The sequence below is a fragment of the Phaenicophaeus curvirostris genome, chromosome 18 (assembly GCF_032191515.1).
Source record: "Phaenicophaeus curvirostris isolate KB17595 chromosome 18, BPBGC_Pcur_1.0, whole genome shotgun sequence".
NCBI classification, from domain to species: domain Eukaryota; kingdom Metazoa; phylum Chordata; class Aves; order Cuculiformes; family Cuculidae; genus Phaenicophaeus; species Phaenicophaeus curvirostris.
Window position 1 is genome coordinate 8,723,063 of NC_091409.1, and position 22,318 is coordinate 8,745,380.

At 58.3% G+C, this 22,318-nt stretch overlaps 1 protein-coding gene across 1 annotated transcript in view; it reads right to left on the reverse strand.

Annotated features, from left to right (window-relative positions):
* The window catches only part of NOL4L (nucleolar protein 4 like), a 66,127-nt gene extending 52,947 nt beyond the window's left edge, over nucleotides 1-13,180 (reverse strand). The window contains exon 1 of the mRNA XM_069871524.1: nucleotides 12,794-13,180. Within this exon, the coding sequence (XP_069727625.1) occupies nucleotides 12,794-13,102 (309 nt within the window). The 5' untranslated portion in view covers nucleotides 13,103-13,180. The remainder of the gene's footprint in view (nucleotides 1-12,793) is intronic.
* Nucleotides 13,181-22,318: the final 9,138 nt, after the last annotated feature.

Genomic DNA, 22,318 nt, shown 5'->3' on the forward strand with positions numbered 1-22,318 from the left:
TTAGACTTCTCCAGGGCTTTAGGAAGTTCACTCCTCATGGTATTTAGGTGTAGGATGAAAGCAGCTTTTGCGGGGGATATGTTAAACCACAGCAGGCTCCCTCTGCTAATGCTGCGAGGAGAAAGAAGAGCTAGATTCCTCGAACTTCCCTCTTCCTCTTGTCCCTTGTGCCACCGGCAGCGTGGTGCCTTAGAAATAGGGAGATGCTGGGCTGAGGACAATATCAGCGGTGCTGCTCATAGGAAAAGGAACCCATCACAAGAAAATGGGAAAAGCTCTTACTTCCAGATTCTGCTCTTTTTTTTTTTTTCTCCTGGAAATATTTTGCTGGGAAATTTTTTCTGCTCATTTCTGGTTGGAAAATGGGGGGGAAGCGGTTGCTGAAGTGTCGCTGTTGTTTCTCTGCACTAAGCATTTATGTCATTTTGCACGAACCACCAAGCAAACACGAAGCCCCATCCTGTGCTTACAGCTCGGGTCCTCCTCCCTGCAGCGAAACAGCCCTGGCTCTGCGCATCAGCTGAGCTCTACTCCAGCCCAGGAGAGTTCATCTCTCCAGGGGAAACCACAGCACAAAGCACGAGTCGTCTTCCCAACACAACCCGTTGGCTCGGGCCAGGGGCCATGGAGCAGCGTGCCCGCGGCCACCAGCCTGCGCGGGTGCGTTCATATTGTTTCTCTACCCAGAACTGTAAACAATACTTCTTTTTTTTTTTTTTTTTTTTGCAAAGTAAATACTTCCTTGTGAGGGGGAGCGGGCACATTATTTTTAGCTGGCAAACAAAGCTGAGGTGTGTGTCTTTCAGCGGGGGCACCACGGGGGCCTCTGACGAGCTGCTCTTTCAGCAGCCGCAGCTGAGCCATTGAGATGGGTCCAGGCCTTCGCTCTGACCTCGGTTTATTCCTCTCCCAGCTCCCAAGCCTGGGAATGAAAACATAGCAGCCTGGGAGGGGCAAGCCTGGAAATGGCAGCCCTGCCTGCAGCTGCCGAGAGGGCCCAGGTGGGCTGCGGGCTGTGCCGCGCGGTGCCTCGCCCGCCGGTGCCGCAGAACCGTGGGTGGGCAGGGGGGCTGGTGCATGGCTGGCTGCTCCTCTGTGGAACGGGGCTGCCTTCCATCCCGGGCTGCCCAGAGGAAGGAGGAGAAGTCCTGCAGGCAGAGAGGCTTGCTGGGATGCCTGCTCAGGGACTTGCTCAGATGCCTGCTCTTCCCAGCCTTGCTTGGATACCTGCTGTGCCCAGGAGGCAGAGGACATTTTGCAGTGCGCAGGAGTGCAGAGCTGCCTCCCTGTGAGCAGCAGGCTGCATGCCGGCAGGGGAAGCCGGAGGAGCAGCTGGATCTGGCATGTAGAGCTAAGCACAGTGCTCCCCAATAACCGTGACCCCGCATCTGCCTGCCAGGAGCAAGCAGGGAGCCAGCGCTGCCCTGTCTGCACTGCTCTGCCTGCACCATCCTGCCTGCAGGCAGGGTCCCAGGGCAGATGAGTGGACACTTTACGGAAAGGGTCATTGGGCACTGGCAGAGGCTGCCCAGGGAGGGGGTTGAGTCCCTTTCCCTGGAGGGGTTTAAGGGACGGGTGGACGAGGCGCTGAGGGACATGGTTTAGTGTTTGATAGGAATGGTTGGACTCGATGATCCGGTGGGTCTTTTCCAACCTGGTGATTCTATGATTCTATGACAAAATATGAGGTGTCATGAAGCAGCCTAAGCTGCCACCAGAGCACCGTTCCTCTTGAGTTGGGTGAGAAAAGCTGCTGGGACCTCATGAGCAGAGCACACGACTGAACTGCCCAGAAAATCGCTCCCCTGGACCAGGCTCTCCCCACCTGGCATCTGGGGACCATTGCATTGCACGGCTTTGTGGCATGAGGGACCTGTGCGGGAGGAGTGTCGCACTGTGGCTCGCTAATGGGGAGCCTATCAAGGACACCGTTGTTTGGGGATTATTGTAATTTGCAGTATTTTTGCCTATTTTGAGATAGATAGAGATAAAACATGAGTGTTGGGGGGGTTTAATAAATCTGTAAAGATGGTGGCAATTCCTCAATGTCACTTGGATCTCGGGCTGGGTGATCTAGGGGGGCTGCTGCAGGGGTAGGAAAAGGAGGGGAAGCGCTAGTCTGCATTTACTGTTAGAAGAATGTTTATATTCCATAGCATCCTGAAAGAAATCTAAAACCCATATCCCTGTCACACCAGCTCCGAGCGTGTTTTGAGCTGGATCCTCCTTGAAGTCGCTCATCAGGGTGAGCAACCTCCACAGTGCTGAGGCACCAATCTAATAAAGATGCCACCAAAGTAAAATCCTTCATATTGGATGGGGACAAGGGGCTGTAATGAGTGACGAGGTTACCTGTCACAGCAAGGTGACCCCTCTCTTCCCGGCAAAAGACCCGGCAGTGTCAGGGCAGCCGTGCAACATCATCGTCCCTACAGCGAGGACACGGTGATGTCAAAATGAAACCGAGGAGGAGGAGGCACAGAGCAGCAGCGGCTGCTCAGCTCATCAGTGGCAAGTAAAATTATGTAAAACAAGTTACAAATGATGCTACAGCGAATCAAGGTCAGGACGGACTGAGGCTGAGCCTGGGATGCGTGGCATCCCGGTCCCCACTCCCTGTTCCCTGGCCATGCAGAACATGTGGACCAGAGTTGGAGAATCCTGCAGCAACAGCAAGATGTGCCTCTAGGAAGATGCTGGTGGCTCAGCAACCGCTCGAGGTGGGTAAAATGCCTGCACCCCTCCCAAAACGCAGACTCCTTGCAAGGTAAGGGCACTGCAGGACCTGAGCCGTGCCACGGCGGCTCCAGCACAGATTTCCCACTCTACACCCCAGCACCACCACACCGCACGCTGCTGCTCCCTGTGCACACGCTGTGCTCGAGAACACTGTGCCTTAGACACAGCCGCTGTCAAATGCTGGTCCTGTTGCCCTCCATCCCCTCTTTCCCAGGATGGGAACCCAGCAGGACACACAGCAGGACACGCGGTGAGAGCAGGTGCTCCTATTCACCCAGGGAGGCAGAGGGGGCTCTGTGAGGATGAGGGGTCCTGCTGGGGCGGGGGGACACGGGAGAGATGCTGATGGATCTCTGAGAGTTCTCTCCCTGCATTCAGGTAAAGGTAAACCCCCTCTGGATCCTGGCCTGTTCCCATCATAACCACACCAGGAAGATCCCAGCTCTTCCAAAACCTGAGCTCTGATCGTGTGTCACGCCCAGGAACAGCTCCCCATAGACCAGGGACCACTGAGGGGATGTTTCTGAGCTCTTGACGGAGACTACACGTGGCGGGGAGCAGAAGTCAAGCACATTCTTTGACTCTCTGTCCTGGTGACCCATCCAGAGACCCCTCTCTGGGGCCAGCAATACACCATCACACCTGGCCCAACAGAACAGCCTCCCGGCTGGGTCCTCATGCTTTTCTGCAAGGCTGTGTCTCCATACAGAGATGCTACTGGGAGCAGAGGAAAGGGAAGGCAAAGCAAATGGGGCAGAGAAGCCAGACAATTAATCTAACCTGCCCTCCGCATGAGGAATAAATTGGCAGCTGACAGGTTATAATCTGTGCAAGCAGGATCTTCACAGGAGAGGTGAAGGCTCCATCGGGGGCCAATTGGATGGTTAATTAGGAGGACAAAGCAGAGGATTCGCGAAAATGTTTATGAAACAGTGCTTGGCAAGGGAGCCTCTGAGAGACGGTCGACAGAGAGAAGCTGCTGCTGCCTAGGAGGAGGAAACATGAGGGTGAAACAGCAGAACTGAGCACTGAGAAAGAAAAACACAGCGATGGAAATGTCCGTAAGAGGGACGGGGGATTCCGAGGTGTGGTGCGGAGCAGTTCAGGGAAGGACCCTATGACATCTCATTTTTCTAGAAATACATGGGCCGTGTCCTCCTCCTCCTCCCTCCCTGTCCCCACCCCTGTGACCAAAAAAAAGCCGGGGCAGTGTGGAGCAGCCTCTCGAGGTGGCTGGCAGGCAGCCGCCGCCGCAGCCAATCCGCGCTGCGCTCGCCGTGCAGAGAAGGGCACGAGGAAAGCAATTAAACCAAAGCTTTGATTAGGACTCACAGATGACTGCTTGTGTTAGAAATGCCTTAGCTTCTTTAAGCGTCTTGGCAGTGGCTGGAGCCAGCCTGATCCCCCATCCCCTCCTCGGCGCGGTGCTGCTGCAGCAGGAGCGTGACTGATGCTCTCTGTCCCACACACAGCTCCGAGAGCTCAGAGGTAGGAACCAGTTGCTAAGAGACAGGACTGTACTTTCTAGCCCACATCCAGACCTTTGTCACCAGCTCAAGGGCTTTCTGCTGGATCCCAGCGCCCGGCGCAGGTGAGCGCGAGCGGGCAGGCCTCCTCCCAGCCTGCCAGAGACGCCTCGTCCCAGCTCGGGGAGCCACACAACCGGCATCCGAACCACGGATGGGAATGACAAACCCTCGAACGTCCCCGAGGGACGAGGTCCCTGGGGCTGGCGGCCAGACTGCAAACTGGAACAGCGGGTTGCTAACTGGGCTCCAGTGTGGACAGGGCTTGCAGCACCAAACCCAGAAGGATTTGGCTGTCTCGGCAGCGTGGATCAGTGCATGACTCAGGGTTTGCTTTGAGATCGCTCCTTTAGGTGCAAGCCACGAGTCCTGAGAGTTATTATCCCTTTTATGGAGTGGTCCCTGACGAGTCCAAATTCATTCCTTAGCCCAGACTCTGTAACACAGACCGATCACCGTATCTGGCAAGTGGAAAGCCCAAACACTGAGCCACAGAGGCTATTACCCCATCTCCCCCAAAGCGACTCCCTGCTCAGTGAGGCTCGGGTCCATCATTGGTTGGGTCCTCATTGCTCTCTACAACTCCCTGAAAGGAGGTTGTGGAGAGGAGGGAGCTGGGCTCTTCTCCCAGGTGACAGGGGACAAGACAAGAGGGAATGGCCTCAAGCTCCACCAGGGGAGGTTTAGGCTGGACATTAGGAAAAAATTTTTCACGGAAAGGATCATTGGGCACTGGAACAGGCTGCCCAGGGAGGGGGTTGAATCACCTTCCCTGGAGGGGTTTAAGGGATGGGTGGACGAGGCACTGAGGGACATGGTTTAGTGTTTGATGGGAATGGTTGGACTCAATGATTTGGTGGGTCCCTTCCAACCTGGCGATTCTATGATTCTATGATTCTATGATTCTATGATCTGAACTGCCAGTGTTGCCTCTGCCGGTGGGTTAGGAGGTACACGTATCCTCCTGGGCTACTGAGCCAGTGCAGAGCAAGGACAGTGAGAAACCATTCACACAGCACCTCGGTTTCCTGACTGTCCCTCCCTGAACGGCCCCATGACACACTGGTGAGACACAACCAGCTCCATGTCACTGCCAGTGACCACTGCCTTGATCTCAGACACACAGAGAAGAAGCCGTTACGCCAACCCTCTGCTCTGACTGCCTGCACCCATATGCACAGACACACACACTGTCTGCAGCTCGTCCTCCTCAAACAAATCGCCAGTCCTTGGTATCAGCCAAAACAGTGGAGGTCAGCAGCATCCCAGCAAAAACAACTATGTTGGCCAACAGGTACCTGCCCTCGCCACAGCCACCGAATTAAACCCAACACCAGAACTCAGGGGTGGCTTTGGCCCATCCTGATGCAACTCTTAGAGGTGGGCACAGCTCAGAGAAGATCAGGAGAAGGCAGTTGCTAATTTGCTCTAAAGAAAGAGCTATGAATATGCATTCCTCTGTCACAGCGATGCAGGCGAAGGTTTTGGGAAGCAGAGCATCCGTGCGGGCTGAGGGAACAGACACCACGTCGATGCTTTGCGGTTCCCTGCCATTTGTTTCTCCAAAGCTTAAATTCACCGGCTCCTCACGCCAGACCTAATGTAACAGCAAAAACACAACGGTAGGAATGACGTTAGCCAGAGGTTATTGCTGAGGGTGGTTTGGACCAAGAGATTCCCAAGAGAGGTCTCTCTGGAAGGAGCACAGCTGCCTCCCCGGGCTCTGTTGTTGGCCTGGGTCTGTGAACAAATTCCTCTGCTTGCCTGTGGGCAGCACGAGCCCCTCTGCATCCCAGCCCAGGGAAAAGATGGGAACAGCCACGAATTGCCCTTACGGACAGTCATAGAATCATAGAATCACCAGGTTGGAAGAGACCCACCGGATCATCGAGTCCAACCATTCCTATCAAGTCCTATCAGTCTTCTCAGTCCCTTGTTAATTCTTGCCCAGAGGGCTTGGACCCCCCTTCCAAGAGTGTGGATCTGCTGGAGAGCAGGAAGGCTCCCAGAGGGACCTGGACAGGCTGGAGCCACGGCTGAGGCCAGCGGGATGGGGATCAACAAGGCTGCAGGCTGGGTCCTGCACTGGGGACACAATAACCTCTTGCAGTGCTCCCAAGCTTGGAGTAAAAGCAGCTGGAAAGCTGCCTGGTGGGGGGAAAAAAAAGGATGATCTTAGACGTCTTTTCCAACCTTAATGATTCCATGATTCCTTCGCTAAGGGGGATGGAACCTGAAAAGTCAGAACGACGGCACCTCATCAGACCCGGACGTCTGTCTTTTCCATTTTGGCCTCATTTAACAAGGCCTTGCAGGGCTGTGCTTTCTTTGTTTGCTTTTTCACCTTCTTCACAGCAACACCCACCAAGAACCAGAGATCTGAGAGCAATTGTGGGGAGAAGGAGATAACTTTAAGATGAAATTTATGCAAAAAATGCTGTTCCTCTTGGATCAGCAACACTGTCGATGTTTCTGGAGTCACACAGAACGTACAGCATTGATGGTAGACAGGTTATTCTTTTAGAAACAGTTCAGTCAGACTTGTATCAGGGGCTGGGACGGGGAGGAGCAGTGGGATGCAGGACATTTGCTGAGGTGACTCCAGGTCTGATAAGCGCCGGTCACCAAAGCCGGTCCCTGAGGCTGAGGCTGTCTGGGAATGGTGGTATTTCCCACCAGAGCTGCACCATGTGTGCTGGACCACAATGGCAACACCACAGTGGGGCTGTCTCCTAACCAGGTTTGCAGTCAAAAAGCAAGGACTGTATTTGGTGCTGATTTCCCCTCTTATCCCCAGGCTGTCCTGGAGGGGTGGGAGTGGGCAGGAGCTGGATGCAGGCTCTGCTGCCAGGTCTCCTGCTCCCAGCTCGGTGAGGACCTTCATTCTGCCACTCTGCATAACTGCAGGTCGTCAGCGCTCTTTAAGTTCACCTTGCAAAGGTGCTGGAGCTTTTGTTGCTGCCTGGGGAGCTGAAGCCAGCTCTCTGGCCCAGAGGACTGAGTATTGCTGCTGTGACCCTGTGAGGAGCTCCAGAGGTAAAAGCTGCCCTGATGTGCAGATTTGGAGCTGAATCAGGAATCACAGAATCATAGAATTACCAGGTTGGAAAAGACCCACTGGGTCATCGAGTCCAACCATTCCTATCAAACACTAAACCATGTCCCTCAGCACCTCGTCCACCCGTCCCTTAAACACCCCCAGGGGAGGTGACTCAACCACCTCCCTGGGCAGCCTCTGCCAGCGCCCAATGACCCTTTCCGGGAAATATTTTTTCCTAATGTTCAGCCCAAACCTCCCCTGGTGGAGCTTGAGGCCATTCCCTCTCGTCCTGTCCCCTGTCACTTGGGAGAAGAGCCCAGCTCCCTCCTCTCCACAACCTCCTTTCAGGTAGTTGGAGAGAGCAATGAGGTCAATGTAGGAGATTTTCTCTAGACTAGGTGGGATGGGGCCACGCACTCGGGCCAGCACCATGCCACCCTCCTAAGTGCACATTTAAATGTGAATCTGCCATTGGTTCAGGTCTTGGAAAAGCCAGGGCCGCCCCGCGTGCTCAGGATAGGCTGCTCCACAGCAGGTAGAAGGCTCTGTGTGCCCTAAGCAAGGCTTGTGCTATAGAAGTAACAGACCATTCCTCAGACAACACCCTCAGGCCCGTTTGCCCTGTCTCAGACTCTTCTGAATGAGCTTGATTTGTTTGGTTTTTTTCATCACTTGAAGTCCACAGCAAGTCTAAGTGGTTCTTCACAGCATGAAAACCTTCTGCTGACTAATGTTCTTAGAGGGTATAGATGTGCAGCTTTTAGGGGCACTGAATATGGGCATTGAAGGGTACTTGTACCAGGAAAAATGTAGCCTCTATGAGCTGCTGGAGCAGCATCTTTCCAACGTCCCTGGCTTCTCAGCTCGAGCGCTCTGCCACTGTGTAGTGCTGCCCCAAGGCCTGGCACCGCGGCTTTCACATCACAACACTCCCTGCCTCTGGAGAGAAAACACGTTTAGGAATAGGCTGTATTGAATGATTGATCCAGTGTCCTGTGTGAGGCTTTCCTGCTGCCGGTGAACAGCCTCCGTCCAGTTTGCTTTCTGGTCTTTCCAATCCTCTTTACAGGACTACCCCCACCCCAGCACCTTTCATCAAATCATGGAATAATTGAGGTTGGAAAAGACCTCTAAGAACATCGAGTCCAGCCATCAGCCCAACCCCACTGTGCCTACTTGCCTCGGACACGAGATGGTTTCGCACGCCTGGCTGCGAGGGAGCCTGCAGAGGTGAACGGTGCTCATACAACAACAGCAATGTGCCCGCACCGAGTCCTCAGCCTTTCACACAAGAGCCCCCGAGCCTGCAGTCAGCCCTGCAGGGCACAGGGAGAGAGCTGGAAAGCACAATCCAGCGTGGGCAGCGCTGCGGAGCCCACCGTGCCCGGCACAGTCCCCAAGGGCTGCTCCGACGCCAGACTGTCCCCCCGCCTGCATCATGGGCTGCCAGGATGAATCTGTCCTGAGAGGTTTTCCGCTGCTCTAGAGTTGTGACAAGCTCCCACCACGCACGGTGAATTACAGCATTGATGTAGGGAGCGTGCGGGACCACTAACGCCCAAACCCAAAGCTGAGGCCACCCCTGCCCTGCACGCCCGGCTGCTACAGCCAAACCCATCGCAGTGCTCCCTGCTCCCCTGGCCCTGTCTCCATCTCACTCTCCGTTCAGTTGAGGAAGACTGTCTAAATGATGCTAAATGCTTAGGACAAGAGGGACACGAGATTATAATGAACTGCATCTTAGCACCTTGTCACGAACAAATCCTCCCACAGTCGTTTGCAAATCTGGGGAGAAGCGAGAGCACTGGGTGCCCAGCATCAGGGTTCGGTCCAGGCTGCAGATAACAAGAGGGTTTACACCTTAGTGCACATCAGCCGCCCGAAGGAAGGGCAGGTCTGGGCTCTTTGGGCTGTATCCATTGTCTGTGCTGCAGTAGCACACAAAGATGCCCTCCTCCTCCTCCTCTGAACACTCTCAACGCGTTTCTTTCCAACTCCCTGACCTAACGGATGCAGCATCCAGCCCGTAGGTGAATAGGGGCTGCCAGACAACAACGTCCTACGCTGCCCAACCTCCCACGTTTATCTGCAGAGGGGCTTTTTAATTGCATGTGTTAAATGTCCAGCATCTTTGGGACGTTCATCTGGGAAAAAGAAATCCGAACAGCCTCTGTGCCAGACATCCGTCCGCACTGCTGTTCCTATTCCCAGTGCATTCTTTGAGAAGACCACCATCTGCTCTGACCACCACCCAGGGCAGATGCCCCCTTCTCAGCACGCAGCCCCAGCTTGCAAGCCACCCAAATCTGATTAGGGCTGTTCTGATGAGAGGCCTGGAGGAGGGCAAGGGAAAGTTGCTCAGGAGGGAAAATAATAACCACAGGGTAATTATGTTTTCGCTATAGACGCGTAGAAAATACAGAAACCAGCTCAGGATGCGTAAGCTGAAAGGAACAGCTCTCCCGGGCTGCTGCTGGGGGGGCAATTAGTTTTTGTGTTTGGGATTATTTTTGTTCCAGAGGAGAAGTGGCCCCAGCCCTGTCAGGGGAAGGGAAGATCTTATCCCCACTACTGCCCTCTACGTGCTTTCCACCACCTCTCTTCTCTCCATCACCTCTCTTCTCTCCATCACCTCTCTTCTTGCTTTCCCTCCCGGTACCTCGGATTTTCTGGAGTGAACTGCAGACACAGCACCGCACGCAGCCCCCGTTGCACCGCGTGTGCAGCCGTGGGACGGTCCTGAGCACGGTGCTTCACCAGCAGATGGGCCTGGGGAAGGACGAGCGGCCAGGACACGTGGAATCAGGTTGCTGAGAAGCGCAGCCAGGACACAGTAACCCACACACCGCTCCAGAGTATTTGGGAGAAGGAGCTGAACAGGCATTGAACCCGAATACACGCTTCACCATTGAGCAAAAGGCTCCTATCGACTTCATGAATTATTTGACTGCACGCACGAGAGAAATGAAATACACCTCAAGCCCAGCCCAAAGCACCCAGGGTCAGGAGAGCACAGAATTATCAGGAGCTAAAGAAAATCCCCGTCGAGTTATCCTAAACTGGAGAGCCGCTTTAGGCAAAACCAAAACACCACGACTGCATCCATCTGAAATGGTCCCAGCAGAGAGGGGCACGGTGGGGCTGGGGAGGCTGGGGCAGAGCAGCCAGGAGGCAACGAGTTGTACGGACTGGGCGCTGGAGGGTTTTGGGGAGCGCGATGACCGGTTTTGCCTACAGCCAGTGGCTCTGTAAAGCGCTCCCAGCCCTCAAGTCCATAACGCGCTCCCAGCCCTGCCGTCCGGCGGGCTCTGGGACACAAGCAGTATTGCCCCTTGGAAAATCCAGCTGTCCCCAAGGGCAATGCCTGCTTTTTTTTCGCTGGTTTAGGAGCCTGGGTGCATCTCCTGTCTGTAGCCTGCAGGGACTCTGCCAGGGAAGATGCGGGGGCCTGGACACGCTCCTCCTGAAACTTCATCTGGGCAGAAGCCCTTTGGGAATACGCGGGCTGGCTGAGCCGCTGACCCTCGGGACGCCCTCCCGGACAAAGGGGAGGGGGCGTCTGGCGAGCGGTGGGGTCGAGGGAGTCTGGCTCGGCCTCTCGGGGTACCATGACTCTGCAGCATTTGGAAGAGCTGGGATAGAGTCGCCGGCTGGATGGAGAGGACGGGGGGAGGCATGGGAGCTGCAGAAGGGGGTACCGCTCCCAATTTGCCCTCAGCGGGGGCTTTCAGGGCAGGGGGCGGCGTGCGAGGGTGAGCTGAAAAGAGGTCTCAACAAAAAAAAAAATTAAAAAAAAGGCAAAGAATTTTTTTGGGGGGGGACACGGCATGGGGGGAGGGGGTAGCGAGGGGAGAAAGAAAAGCGCCTGTGAGCACCAGGGAGGGAAAGGGAGAAATAATGACCCTTCCCCCTCCCCCCAATAATAAGGCAGACCAGATGGGAGGTAAATAGTGCGTTTAGAAGCATTTGCCACAGATGGGCTGCCCTCAATGGAAGCATCCTCCAGCCACATCAATGCTGGAGTCTGTGTGTGCACAGAAAACACTGCACCCTTCAGAGCAGCGGCAGCAGCAGCAGCAGCGGGGAGAGGGGAGGAGGAGGAGGTGGGGGGGGGGATAAAAACCCCTCCCGGAGCTCCTTCTGTGCCCGCCGGCCCGGAGCGGCCCCGCCGGGGCCACGTCCCCGCGTCCCCCTCCCCGGGGCAGCGCGGGGCGCACCCTGCGCGCAACTTGCGCCTCCGGCTGCGCGCTCGGGACGGGAACAATGGGGCGGCGGGGCAGCCCGGGGTTGGGGTGGGGGGGGGGGCCGGGGAGCCCCGGGGCGCCGAACAATGAGACGCGGAGGGGGGAGTTTCCCGGGACGGCGAGCAGGATGGGGGGGGGGGGGGGGTGTGCCCTAGCCTGGGCTCCGCCGCCGCCCGCACCCCCCGGGGCTCCGGCTGCGGCGCGGGGCGGGACGCGGGGCCGGGCGGGGCGCGGGGCGGGGGGAGCGGGGGTGGGGGGGACACCGGCGCCCCCTCCCCGCCGCTCCCTGCCCTTGACTGCAGCCCCGGCCGTGGGGCGCATGGGAAATGCGGGGCGAACGTGAGCGGACGGGGCTGGGATGGGGGGGGGGGGGGGGCAGGTGCACGGGGCATCACCACCGACACCCCCCCCCCATCGGCGCCGCCAGCGCCCGGGAACGGCGGCCGCACCGGGTGGGACGGGGAGATGGGGCGGGGAGGGGGGGGAATGGGGGGGGACGGTCACCGCGTGTCCCCCCCGCGGGGCACGGGGCATCATCCTCCCCCCTCCCACCGGCAGCGGCCGCACCGGGTGGGACGGGGAGCGGGGAGCAGGGAGATGCGGGGATGGGGGGGGGGCAGGGGAGGCGGCGCCCCCCCCCCCCCCCCCGCGGGGGCAGGTGCACGGGGCGGGCACGGGGCATCATCCCCCCCACGGTAACCGCGGCCGCACCGCATGGGATGGGGACCGGGGAGATGGGAGGGGGGGGGCGGCGGGGGCGGCACAGCCCACCCCCCCCCGCACGGGCAGGTGCACGGGGCGGGCACGGGGCATCATGTCCCCCCCCTCTCCCCGCCCCAGCAACGCCGGTAGCGCCCGGGAACGGCGACCGCACCGGATGGGACGGGGGACTGGGTCGGGGGTGGGGGGGGTGCGGGGAGCAGAGGGGTCCGTGCGGGCGCCTCTCCGCATCCTCCGCATCCCGGGCGGGCCGGGGGCTGCGGGAGCCCCGGGGGCTGCGGGAGCGGGCGGGCCCCGCGCGGGCATGCGCGCTCCCGGCGGCGGGGCTGGGCCGCCCGGTGCTGACGGGACAGGGGCCGGGGGGGGGGGGGGGACGACCCCGGGGGCACCCACCCCACCCCACACCCCCCCCACCCCACTCCCACCCCCCCGCACACACAGGGGAGGACAGACAGACGCAGACAGGCAGGCAGACAGACAGACACAGAGCCCCCCATCCCGGGGGGGGCACGGAGCGCACTAACCGTTCCCGTTTTCACCGGCACATAAACCACCACTTGACCCATCTTCGTCGCCTCCCTGGTGCCGTTTCCCAGGCGGAAGCCCTTGGACCGGACCCAGAACTGGAACTTGCCTTTCTCCCCCCCTCCGGTGCCGCCGCCGGAGCCGGATCCCCCCTGCAGCACCTCGGCGATGCGCTGGTACTTGCTCCGGGTCACCGTCTTGGTTTTAGCCGAGTCCCCGTAGGTGCGCAGGCACCAGTCCCGGAACTGCCGCCCCAGCTCGCTATCCCCGGGGCGGCTCCCCCGGAGCAGCAACGGCGGCTTCGGCATCGCCCGGTACCGGCGGTGGAGGCGGCGGCGAACGGCGAACGGCTCCCGCTTTTCGCTGTCCCGGAGCAACCGGGAGCGGTGAGGCTGGAGCAACGGCGGGATGGGGAGAGGGAGGGCTGGGGATGGGGGGGTGTTGGGGGCGACGACCGGGATGGAGCGGGGAGGAAAAGGATGGAGGGAGGAGGAGGACGAGGAGGAGGAGGAGGGGGGGGGGGGGGGGGGATGGAGAAAGGGAAGGGGGGGGCCGCACCGGACAGCGGAGGGAGGCACCGGCGGCGCCAGCAGCAGCAGCAGCCGCTCCTGTCACAGGATCACAGGCGGCTCGGCCCCCCCCACCTCCTCTCCCTCCCTCCGCCCGTCCCTGCCTCCTCCTACACCCCCCCCCCCCCCCACTCCACCCCATCCTCCGGCCGCCTCCTCCTCCTCCTCCTCCTCTCAGCGGGATCCCACCTGTTAGAGCGGCTGCGACGCCAACGGACCCCCCCTACCTCCTCCAGCCACTAGCCCGGGGCTACCGGTCGCCCACCCCCCCGTGACTGGTCCCCCCCTCCCGCTCCTAGTGGTCCCCGCAGAGAGGGATGCGGTTCGGTCCCCCCCCCCCCCATCCTTCTTCCCTCCCTCCCCGCTCACCGGCCCGGGCCGGTGAGCGGGGAGGGAGGGAAGAAGGATGGGGTGGGGGGACCGAACCGGGGAGGGGGTGTCGGTGGTCCCAGACAAAGGGCGGCGGGTGCACGTGTGCGGCGGGACGGGGCGGGCACCTGCCGAGCCGCCGCAGAGCCGGGGAGGAGCCGCCGGGGTCCGTTCCGGCTTGGGAAGATGGGGATGGAAGGGTCGGTCGGGATGGTCCTGGGGAGGGGTTGGGGCTTATCCCGGTGAAACGGAACCCGCAGCCCTGGAGAGGGAGACAAAGGGCGGCCCCCGGTCCCGGGGAGAGCTCGATCCGCTCCCCCCTTTCCCCGCAGCCGCACCCCCCCCCACCCCTCCCCGGTCCACGGGGAGGGACCGGGAGAGCATCCTCATCCCGGCATCCCGAGGAGGCGGCGCTGCCCGGCCCGCGGGGAGAACCAAGCCCCGGCGCCGCGGGGAGGGGCTCGGGATGCGCTCCCCGAGGGGGGTTCCGGGGGTTGGGAGGGGAAAAACGGGACCGGGGAGCGGGAGGGAGCGCCCGTCCCGGGCGGCGGCCGGAGCTCCGGGTGGCCCAGGCGGTCACACGCATGTGCCGAGCTCCTGGTGGTGCCAGGCGTGTGCTTCTGGTGTGGCCATGGTGCCAGGGATGTGCTGCACGCCCAGCCGCCAGCGCCACGCGTGCCCCCTGTCCGGCACTGCCACGTATGTGCTCCCAGTCTGGCCATCGGTGCCATGGATGTGCCCCCAGTCTGGCCATCAGTGCTATGGATGTGCCTCTAGTCCATCAGTGCCACGCGTGTGCTCTCAGTCTGGCCACTGGTGTCATGAATGTGCTCCCAGTCTGGCCACTGGTGCCATGAATGTGCCCCTAGTCTGTCAGTGCCACTCGTGTGCTCCCAGTCTGGCTATTGTTGCCATGGATGTGCCCCCAGTCTGGCCATCAGTGCTATGGATGTGCCTCTAGTCCATCAGTGCCACGCGTGTGCTCTCAGTCTGGCCACTGGTGTCATGAATGTGCTCCCAGTCTGGCCACTGGTGCCATGAATGTGCCCCTAGTCTGTCAGTGCCACTCGTGTGCTCCCAGTCTGGCTATTGTTGCCATGGATGTGCTCCCAGTCTGGCTATCAGTGCCATGGATGTGCCTCTAGTCCGTCAGTGCCTCATATGTGCTCCCAGTCTGGCCATTGGTGCCATGGATGTGCCCCCAGTCGGGCTATCAGTGCCATGGATGTGCCTCTAGTCCATCAGTGCCTCATATGTGCTCCCAGTGTGGCCACCAGTGCCATGGATGTGCCCCTAGTCTGTCAGCACCATGCGTGTGCTCCCAGTCTGTCCACCAGTGCCACAGCATTGCCCACCCAGCAGTGTCATGCATGCCCCCCATCCATCAGTGCCATGGATGTGCCCCCAGTCTGGCCATCAGTGCCACTCGTGTGCTCCCATTCTGGCTATTGTTGCCATGGATGTGCTCCCAGTCGGGCCATCAGTGCCATGGATGTGCCTCTAGCCCATCAGTGCCACGCGTGTGCTCCCAGTCTGGCCATCGGTGCCATGAATGTGCCCCTAGTCTGTCAGCACCACACGTGTGCTCCCGGTCTGGCCATTGGTGCCACACGTGTGCTCCCAGTCGGGCCATCAGTGCCATGGCATTGCCCACCCAGCGGTGCCACGAGTGCCCTCTGTCCATCAGTGCCTCATATGTGCTCCCAGGCTGTCCATCAGTGCCATGGATGTGCCTCTAGTCCATCAGTGTCATGCGTGTGCTCCCGGTCTGGCCATCGGTGCCATGGATGTGCCTCTAGTCCTGCAGTGCCACACGTGTGCTCCCGGTCTGGCCATCAGTGCCATCGTATCACCCACACAGTGGTGCCACGTGTGACTCGTGTCCGTCAGTGCCATGTCTGTGCTCCCAGTCTGGCCGTTGGTGCCATGGATGTTTCCCCAAGTCTGTCAGTGCCACACGTGTGCTCCTGGTCTGGCCATCAGTGCCACTCGTGTGCTCCGTACCCACGCAGCCGTGCCGTGCGCGTGCTCCCAGTCTATCCATTAGTACCATACATGTGCTCCCAGTCTGTCAGTGCCATATATGCTCCCAATCTGTCCATCAATGCCATGCGTGTACTCCATGCCCACCTGGCAGTGCCACACGTGTGCTCCTGATCCGTCCATTGGTGTCACACATACGGTCCCAGTCTGTCCGTTGGTGCCACACGCATTCCCCCTGCCTATCAGTGCCATGTGCACCCCTGGTCTGTCCATCAGTGCCATGTGTGTGCTCCATGCCCACCTGGCATCGCCACGTGTGTTCTCCTGGTCTGTCCATCGATGCTGAGCCATTGGTGTCAGATGTTCTCCCTGTCCACCAGTGCCATGTGCGCCCCGGTTTGTCCATCAGTGCCATGTGTGTGCTCCATGCCCACCTGGCATCTCCATGTGTGTTCTCCTGGTCTGTCCATCAGTGCCATGCGTGTGCTCCGTGCCCACCTGGCATCGCCACGCATGTTCTCCTGGTCTGTCCATCGATGCAGAGCCATCAGTGCCAGACATGCTTCCTGTCCATCAGTGTCACGTGTGCTCCCATTATGTCCATCTATGCCACACCCGTGCTCCTGGTCCATCCATCGGTGCCACACACATGCTCCCTGTCCGTCGGTGCCACAGGTGCCCCCTCCAAGTCCATCAGTGCCATGTGTGTTGCCCGGGTCTGTCCATCGACGCCACACGTATGCTCCATGCCCGCTCAGCAGTGCCACGTGTGTGGTCCTGGTCCATCCATGGGTGCCACACACGTGCTCCTGGTGTGCGCAACGGTGCCACACATGCTCTGTGCCAGCCTGGCAGTGCCATGTGCCCTCTGGGTGCCGGCTGGGGGCACGGCAGCAGTGTGGACCGAGGGCTGCCCGTGTTGTCAGCAGCTGTAGGGCCAGCGTGAGGATGTAGGAGCAGAAGCCGGGAGCCTGTGGGAACCTGGAAGAGGAATTTGATGTGTCAGGGAGTTATCTGAGGCCGGTGCTGGAGGTGCAGGGCGCGGTGGTGGTGGAGCCAGCCAGCACGCAGGCGGCCGCGGTGCCGCGTGCCCGGGGCTGGAGGCAGGGGGAAGGTGAGGGCACTTCACTGCTCGAAGGGCAGTTTCCTTCACTGCCCCTCACCCTGGATCACTCTGTGCCCGTCCCACATCCCAGAGGTGGGAATTGAACGCTGCAGGAGCTGGGCCGTGGGCCAGCCGTGCCAGAGGGTACAGTGGAAACAGGGGATGTCTGTGACACTGCGGCACTGCAATTAATTATTGAAATATGCCACTGTGAACCATGGTGACCCTCTCTGCCCTACTGGATGTCTGGACACCTCAAAAAAATTCCCAGTGTCACCATCCAGCTTGCATGGAGCCCAACGTGATGCTGATGGGACTTGCAGAGCGCACAAGGTCTTTCTCGGATTGGGTTTTCTGCCACACAATACAGGATGCCTACAGGAACTTGCTAGTGCAGGGCAGTGTTTTTGCTGACCACTAAAAATCAGATGGACACCCTTTCCGGCCTCATTCAGCCAGGGACATAGAGCTTTCTCGGGGGGCTGCTGTGAGGAGCAGTTGAGGGGATGGAGATGGCAGAAAGGAGATGGGTGTTCTGTACAGTTAGGGCTTGATGGGCAACTTCCTCAGGAAGAGATATCCAAAAGTGGTTAGACACTGGCGGAGGCTCCCCAGGGCAGTAGGGGAGCCCCCATCCCTGGTAGGATTGAGAAGTCATATGGATGTGGTGCTCAGGGACAGGTTTTAGTGGTGGGGTTGGCAGTGTTGGGTTTATGGTTGGACTCAATGATCTTGAAGGTCTTTTCCAACCTAAACATTTATGGGATTCTGTGATTCTAAAGAGCTGGTTGATGAACTCAGGCTCAGCTCTTGGTGTGCTACAGCCCATGGGCATCCCGCCTGCATGGTGCCGGTGTCCAGAGCCGGCTGGCATGGGGTGGCTGTCAGGGTGGGTGGGATTTCCCATCAGAACTCTATGAAGAAGCTTCACAGGAGGCGTGGTGGTACCTGGCTCTCCAGGAGTGCTAGGGAAGCACTCGGTGCTGGAGTCCAGCTGCTCTGCAGGACATGTTGAGTGAGGAAGGGAGTAACAGGACATTTTGCTTTTGCTGAGGAGTTACTCTCCACAGATGTGTCTGGTCTCTGTTGTCAGGAGCTGAATCCACCTGGCCTTCCTGTCAAGAAGGTTTGGGAGATATGGGAGGTCAGTGGAGGACGTGGACATCTCCTACTGTATGTGGTTGCTCCAAGCCCCATCCAACCTGGCCTTGAACCCCTCCAGGGATGGGGCAGCCACCACTGCTCTGGGCAACCTGAGCCAGGGCCTCCCCACCCTCACAGGAAAACTTTTCTCCCTAAGATCTCATCTCAATCTCCCCTCTTGCAGCTGAAAATCATTTCCCCTCATCCTCTCCCTGTACTCCCTGATCAAGAGCCCCTCCCCAGCTTTCCTGGGGCCCTTTTCAGTACTGGAAGATACTCCCAGAGCCTTCTCTTCTCCAGGCTGAACAACCTCAACTCTCCCAGCCTGTCCTCGTACAGGAGGTGCTCCAGCTCCTGCTGTCAAGGCCACTCTTATCCTTAAAGGTAGGAAAAAGGAATAAATGGAAGTGTTTGATGGTCCTGGGCCTTAAACTGGAGGCAGAGACGCTGGGTGGTGTTCAGCTCAGGGCATCTGCTCCAGGTCCTTCATAGCCGAACACCTGTTAACTCCAGGTCTGTTACTATTTATACCGTATAAATAACAATTTTTCTTGGCGAGTTCCAACAAATATAGACCAGACATCAGTTCTCTTTGTAAGATTTTTTCAGACAGGGGTACCCCAAACCCTGGACCGTTGTGCTGGCTTGTGATTATCCTCTCACACACGTAAATCCAAGGAAATCAGGAATTAGCAATTATAATACCTAGAAAATGCGTAACTGGAAGCGTCAGGGCAGCTTGGCTGGGATGGGAGCAGGAGAGGGAGAGCTGTGGTGCCTCTGTAGCACCGGGAGTGTCTGGAGAAGGAAAGTGCTGTGTGCTGAGAGGTTCCTTCTCCAGGGACATGAAAAAGGGGCTGCCAACAGGAGTACAAGCCATCCAGACTGATAAAACCAGGTAATTTTTACCCATCTTATAGGTAACTGGTGGAATTTATCACCCAGAGTGTGTTTGTGGATGCAAAAGGACCAGGTGCCTGTTTGGAGAAGGAACCTGGGAAGGCATAAGTTTAAGAAGAAGGACAAGATACGCACTCACACTTTATGAATGCTGGTCTGGACTGAGAAAGATGCTTCCTTGGAGCATGTTTTCTTCCCCAGTTCTTTGCAGCAGCACTCAGTCCTTCCCTGAAGTGTCTGGTGCTGATCAGGGCAGGGCAGCACAGCGAGAATCACCTTGGCCATATTCCCACCTTCCCAATATTCCCAGAGTGCCAGCAGGCAGCACTGCGAGCAGGATGAGCCCTCAGCCCCTGCTGCACCTGCCAGAGCCTGGCTGGTGCCGCGGTGGGGCCAGGTGGGAGTGGTGACCCCACGGGTTTGACCATGCCAGGGACTCCCCGATTTCCCCGGCAGCAGTGGACACTTCCCAGCTGGCACCCTGGACACTCCCAGCTACATTTAAAGTGATAACTGGAAAGTGGTAACTGGGAAGTCCCCTTCTCCTTGAAGGTCTTTTAAATGTAGTTTATCAGCTGGAAGCAAGAGCTGCCAAATACCCAGTGGAATCATAGAATCACCAGGGTGGAAAAGACCCATCAGATCATCGAGTCCAACCATCCCTATCAAACACTAAACCATGTCCCTCAGCTCCTCGTCCACCCGTCCCTTAAACCCCTCCAGGGAAGGTGACTCAACCCCCTCCCTGGGCAGCCTCTGCCAGGTGCCCAATGACCCTTTCCGTGAAAAATTTTTTCCTAATGTCCAGCCTGAACCTCCCCTGGCGGAGCTTGAGGCCATTCCCTCTCGTCCTGTCCCCTGTCACTTGGGAGAAGAGCCCAGCTCCCTCCTCTCCACAACCTCCTTTCAGGGAGTTGGAGAGAGCAATGAGGTCTCCCCTCAGCCTCCTCTTCTCCAGGCTAAACTCCCCCAGCTCTCTCAGCCGTTCCTCATAAGGCCTGTTCTCCAGCCCCCTCACCAGCTTCGTTGCTCTTCTCTGGACTCGCTCCAGAGCCTCAACATCCTTCTTGTGGTGAGGGGCCAAGAAAGTGGTGTACGGCTGGCCAGCAGCATGTGTCCCGTAGATCCCAGCTGGAGAAGGCACCGTGCCGGCCAGTGCCCTCCAGTGTCCCCAGCTACGCTGCTCCTGTTGGTCACCGTCTGGATTCACACTTGAATAGGACCCAAACTGGAACCATTTACCAACGCCCTGAGTGCTGCTGGGTGGGATAAAAGGAGTGGGAGTGAGGAAGCCAAACCCGTCAGTGGATGTAGCCCAGTGCTGAGCAGCGCAAAGTGACCCATCAATGGGAGAGCCGTGATCCATCACCAGAAGAGAAGAGATCTGCCAGCGGGAGGGCTGTGATCCACCAGTGCGGTGCAGTCAAGAGAAAGGGGTATGATCCCAAGTTGGCCGGGGAGAGCCATTTCAGGGCAGGCACGGCGAAGCACAAAGGCTCTGTTGGAGCTCCAGGCTGCTTTCTGGTTCTGGGGAGCCGTGGTGAGAGAATTCAGCGTGGCACTTAGTGCTGGGGGAGTTGTCTGGATTGCTCAGGAGAGAGGAGAGCGTCTGACCATAGTGCTTCAGCGCTGATCCCAGCAAAACGGGTGCTGAGAGGAGGTGCGTTTGTGGCCGGTTGGGAGACAGACGCCAGGGAGGGACATGGGCTGAGCCACAGCACTGTGGGGTGAACGGGCTATGTGCAAATCCACACTGAACTGAGGAGATGCTCACCCAAATCTGGAGCTGTTGGTCTCCGCAGGAGGGATCTAAGGAGAGAACCTGGCTGCTGTGAACTCAGAGCTTGGTCAGGGTGTGAATGTGGTGATGCAGTGCGGCTGCCTCTCGCACAGGGTGCTGGGCACCCTCTCAGGTCCTTGTGGGGCCTCTGTCCCCAGAGGGAGGGGGCATGTTGGATTCTCCTGTAGATTTTGCTAGCTCTCACCCTAAACAAGGAGATTTTTTCCAAGTAGAATTATTCTTGACTTTAATCAAAACCTAATTTAGATCCAGGTCAGATAATAAGTCAAACAGCTAAGGGCAGGCAGCAAAGAGCAGGAATTCCTCCTGGAACCTATTGGATTTCTGTCCTTCTCGCAGCACCAAACCATTATTTGGGGTGGCTTTCTCTCCGGAGATGCCTGGGACTGGTGCAGGTGGCAGGGCTGGAGGGACAGTTTGCATGGGGATTTGTGGAAATCCTAGACAGTTTTCCCACCTCCTTATCCTGTCCCCAGCATGGTTTCAGAGGGCTGGGAATGCTCTGTGCCTGTGCTGGGGGGGGAAGAAACCCTGGGAGTGCAGCAGCCTGAGTGCTGTGGTAAGGACTGAAATACCCAGTGGCTGCCAGGGCTGTGTGGGAGCCGGGACGGGAACAGCCAGGGAGCTGCGGATCAGGGCTGAGCTCCATTTCCAGAGATGCGTGGGGAAGTCTGATGGCACCTGCCCACATCCTCTGCGACTGCACATGATGCCACGGCTCCCTCACTTTCAAGATCAGCAAATTTACCCTTCTCTGCATTTTTTTTTTCTTCAGGAGAAAGAAGAAAACACCCAAGCGGGAGAGCACAGATTTCCAGGATAGGCTGTGCTAACACAGTACAAGCTGTCAGCAGGCGAGCCTGGAGGAGATGGGATGCCCTCTGTGAGCTGGAGTCCTCATTGTCTGTGTGGCAGGGGACAAGAAGGGAAGTTGTGCGAACCAAAAATAGTCTCACAGTTTGGGAAGTGAAACTGTGTTCCTGTGACCTCTCACACTTGTGCTTATGTGCAGGGCAGCGGGTTGTCTTGCTCTGCCAGCCGAAGAGAGAGGGATCTCGCCTTCCCTCCAGGTGCAACCCATCCCTGCAGGCGCATCCTCCCATGACCCATCACCCACCTTTAAAATCCTCGCCGTGGGTGTGCTCCAGCAGCATCCGCAGCTGCAAACATCTGGATGGGGCTTTCTCATGAACCCGCGTACGCTGCTCTGGGGTCAGGGGATTGCTCTGAGGAATCCCCACTGCCTCTGCGGGACCTCTGGGCGCGGCTGGATTGCGGGAGGAGAGGCAGCTCCCATCCTTCGCAAAGGGCACAGCGAGGTGGGGGTCTGGCCTTTAGCTCAATACATTTAAATGCAGCTGCACAAGGCATCGCTGGCTGCTGGGGAAGGGAGGAGGCAGCGGGGACCTTGTGCCTGGGGAGCGCTGCCTGCTCAGCAGGGCCCCCAGGAGAAGCTGGGATTGAGTTTTCAGTGCACTAGTGGGCATGAGGGCCTTTGTCATGATAGTTTTGTGGGGCATTTAATGGGCTTGGGCTGAGTCCTGGAAAGCCGGGCAGCAAGGGGATAATGAAATGTCGGCTGTCTTTCAGTCTGGCTGCATCCCACCTCCTAATAGCTTAAATGCTTTGACACCACTGTTAATTTAGCACGTGG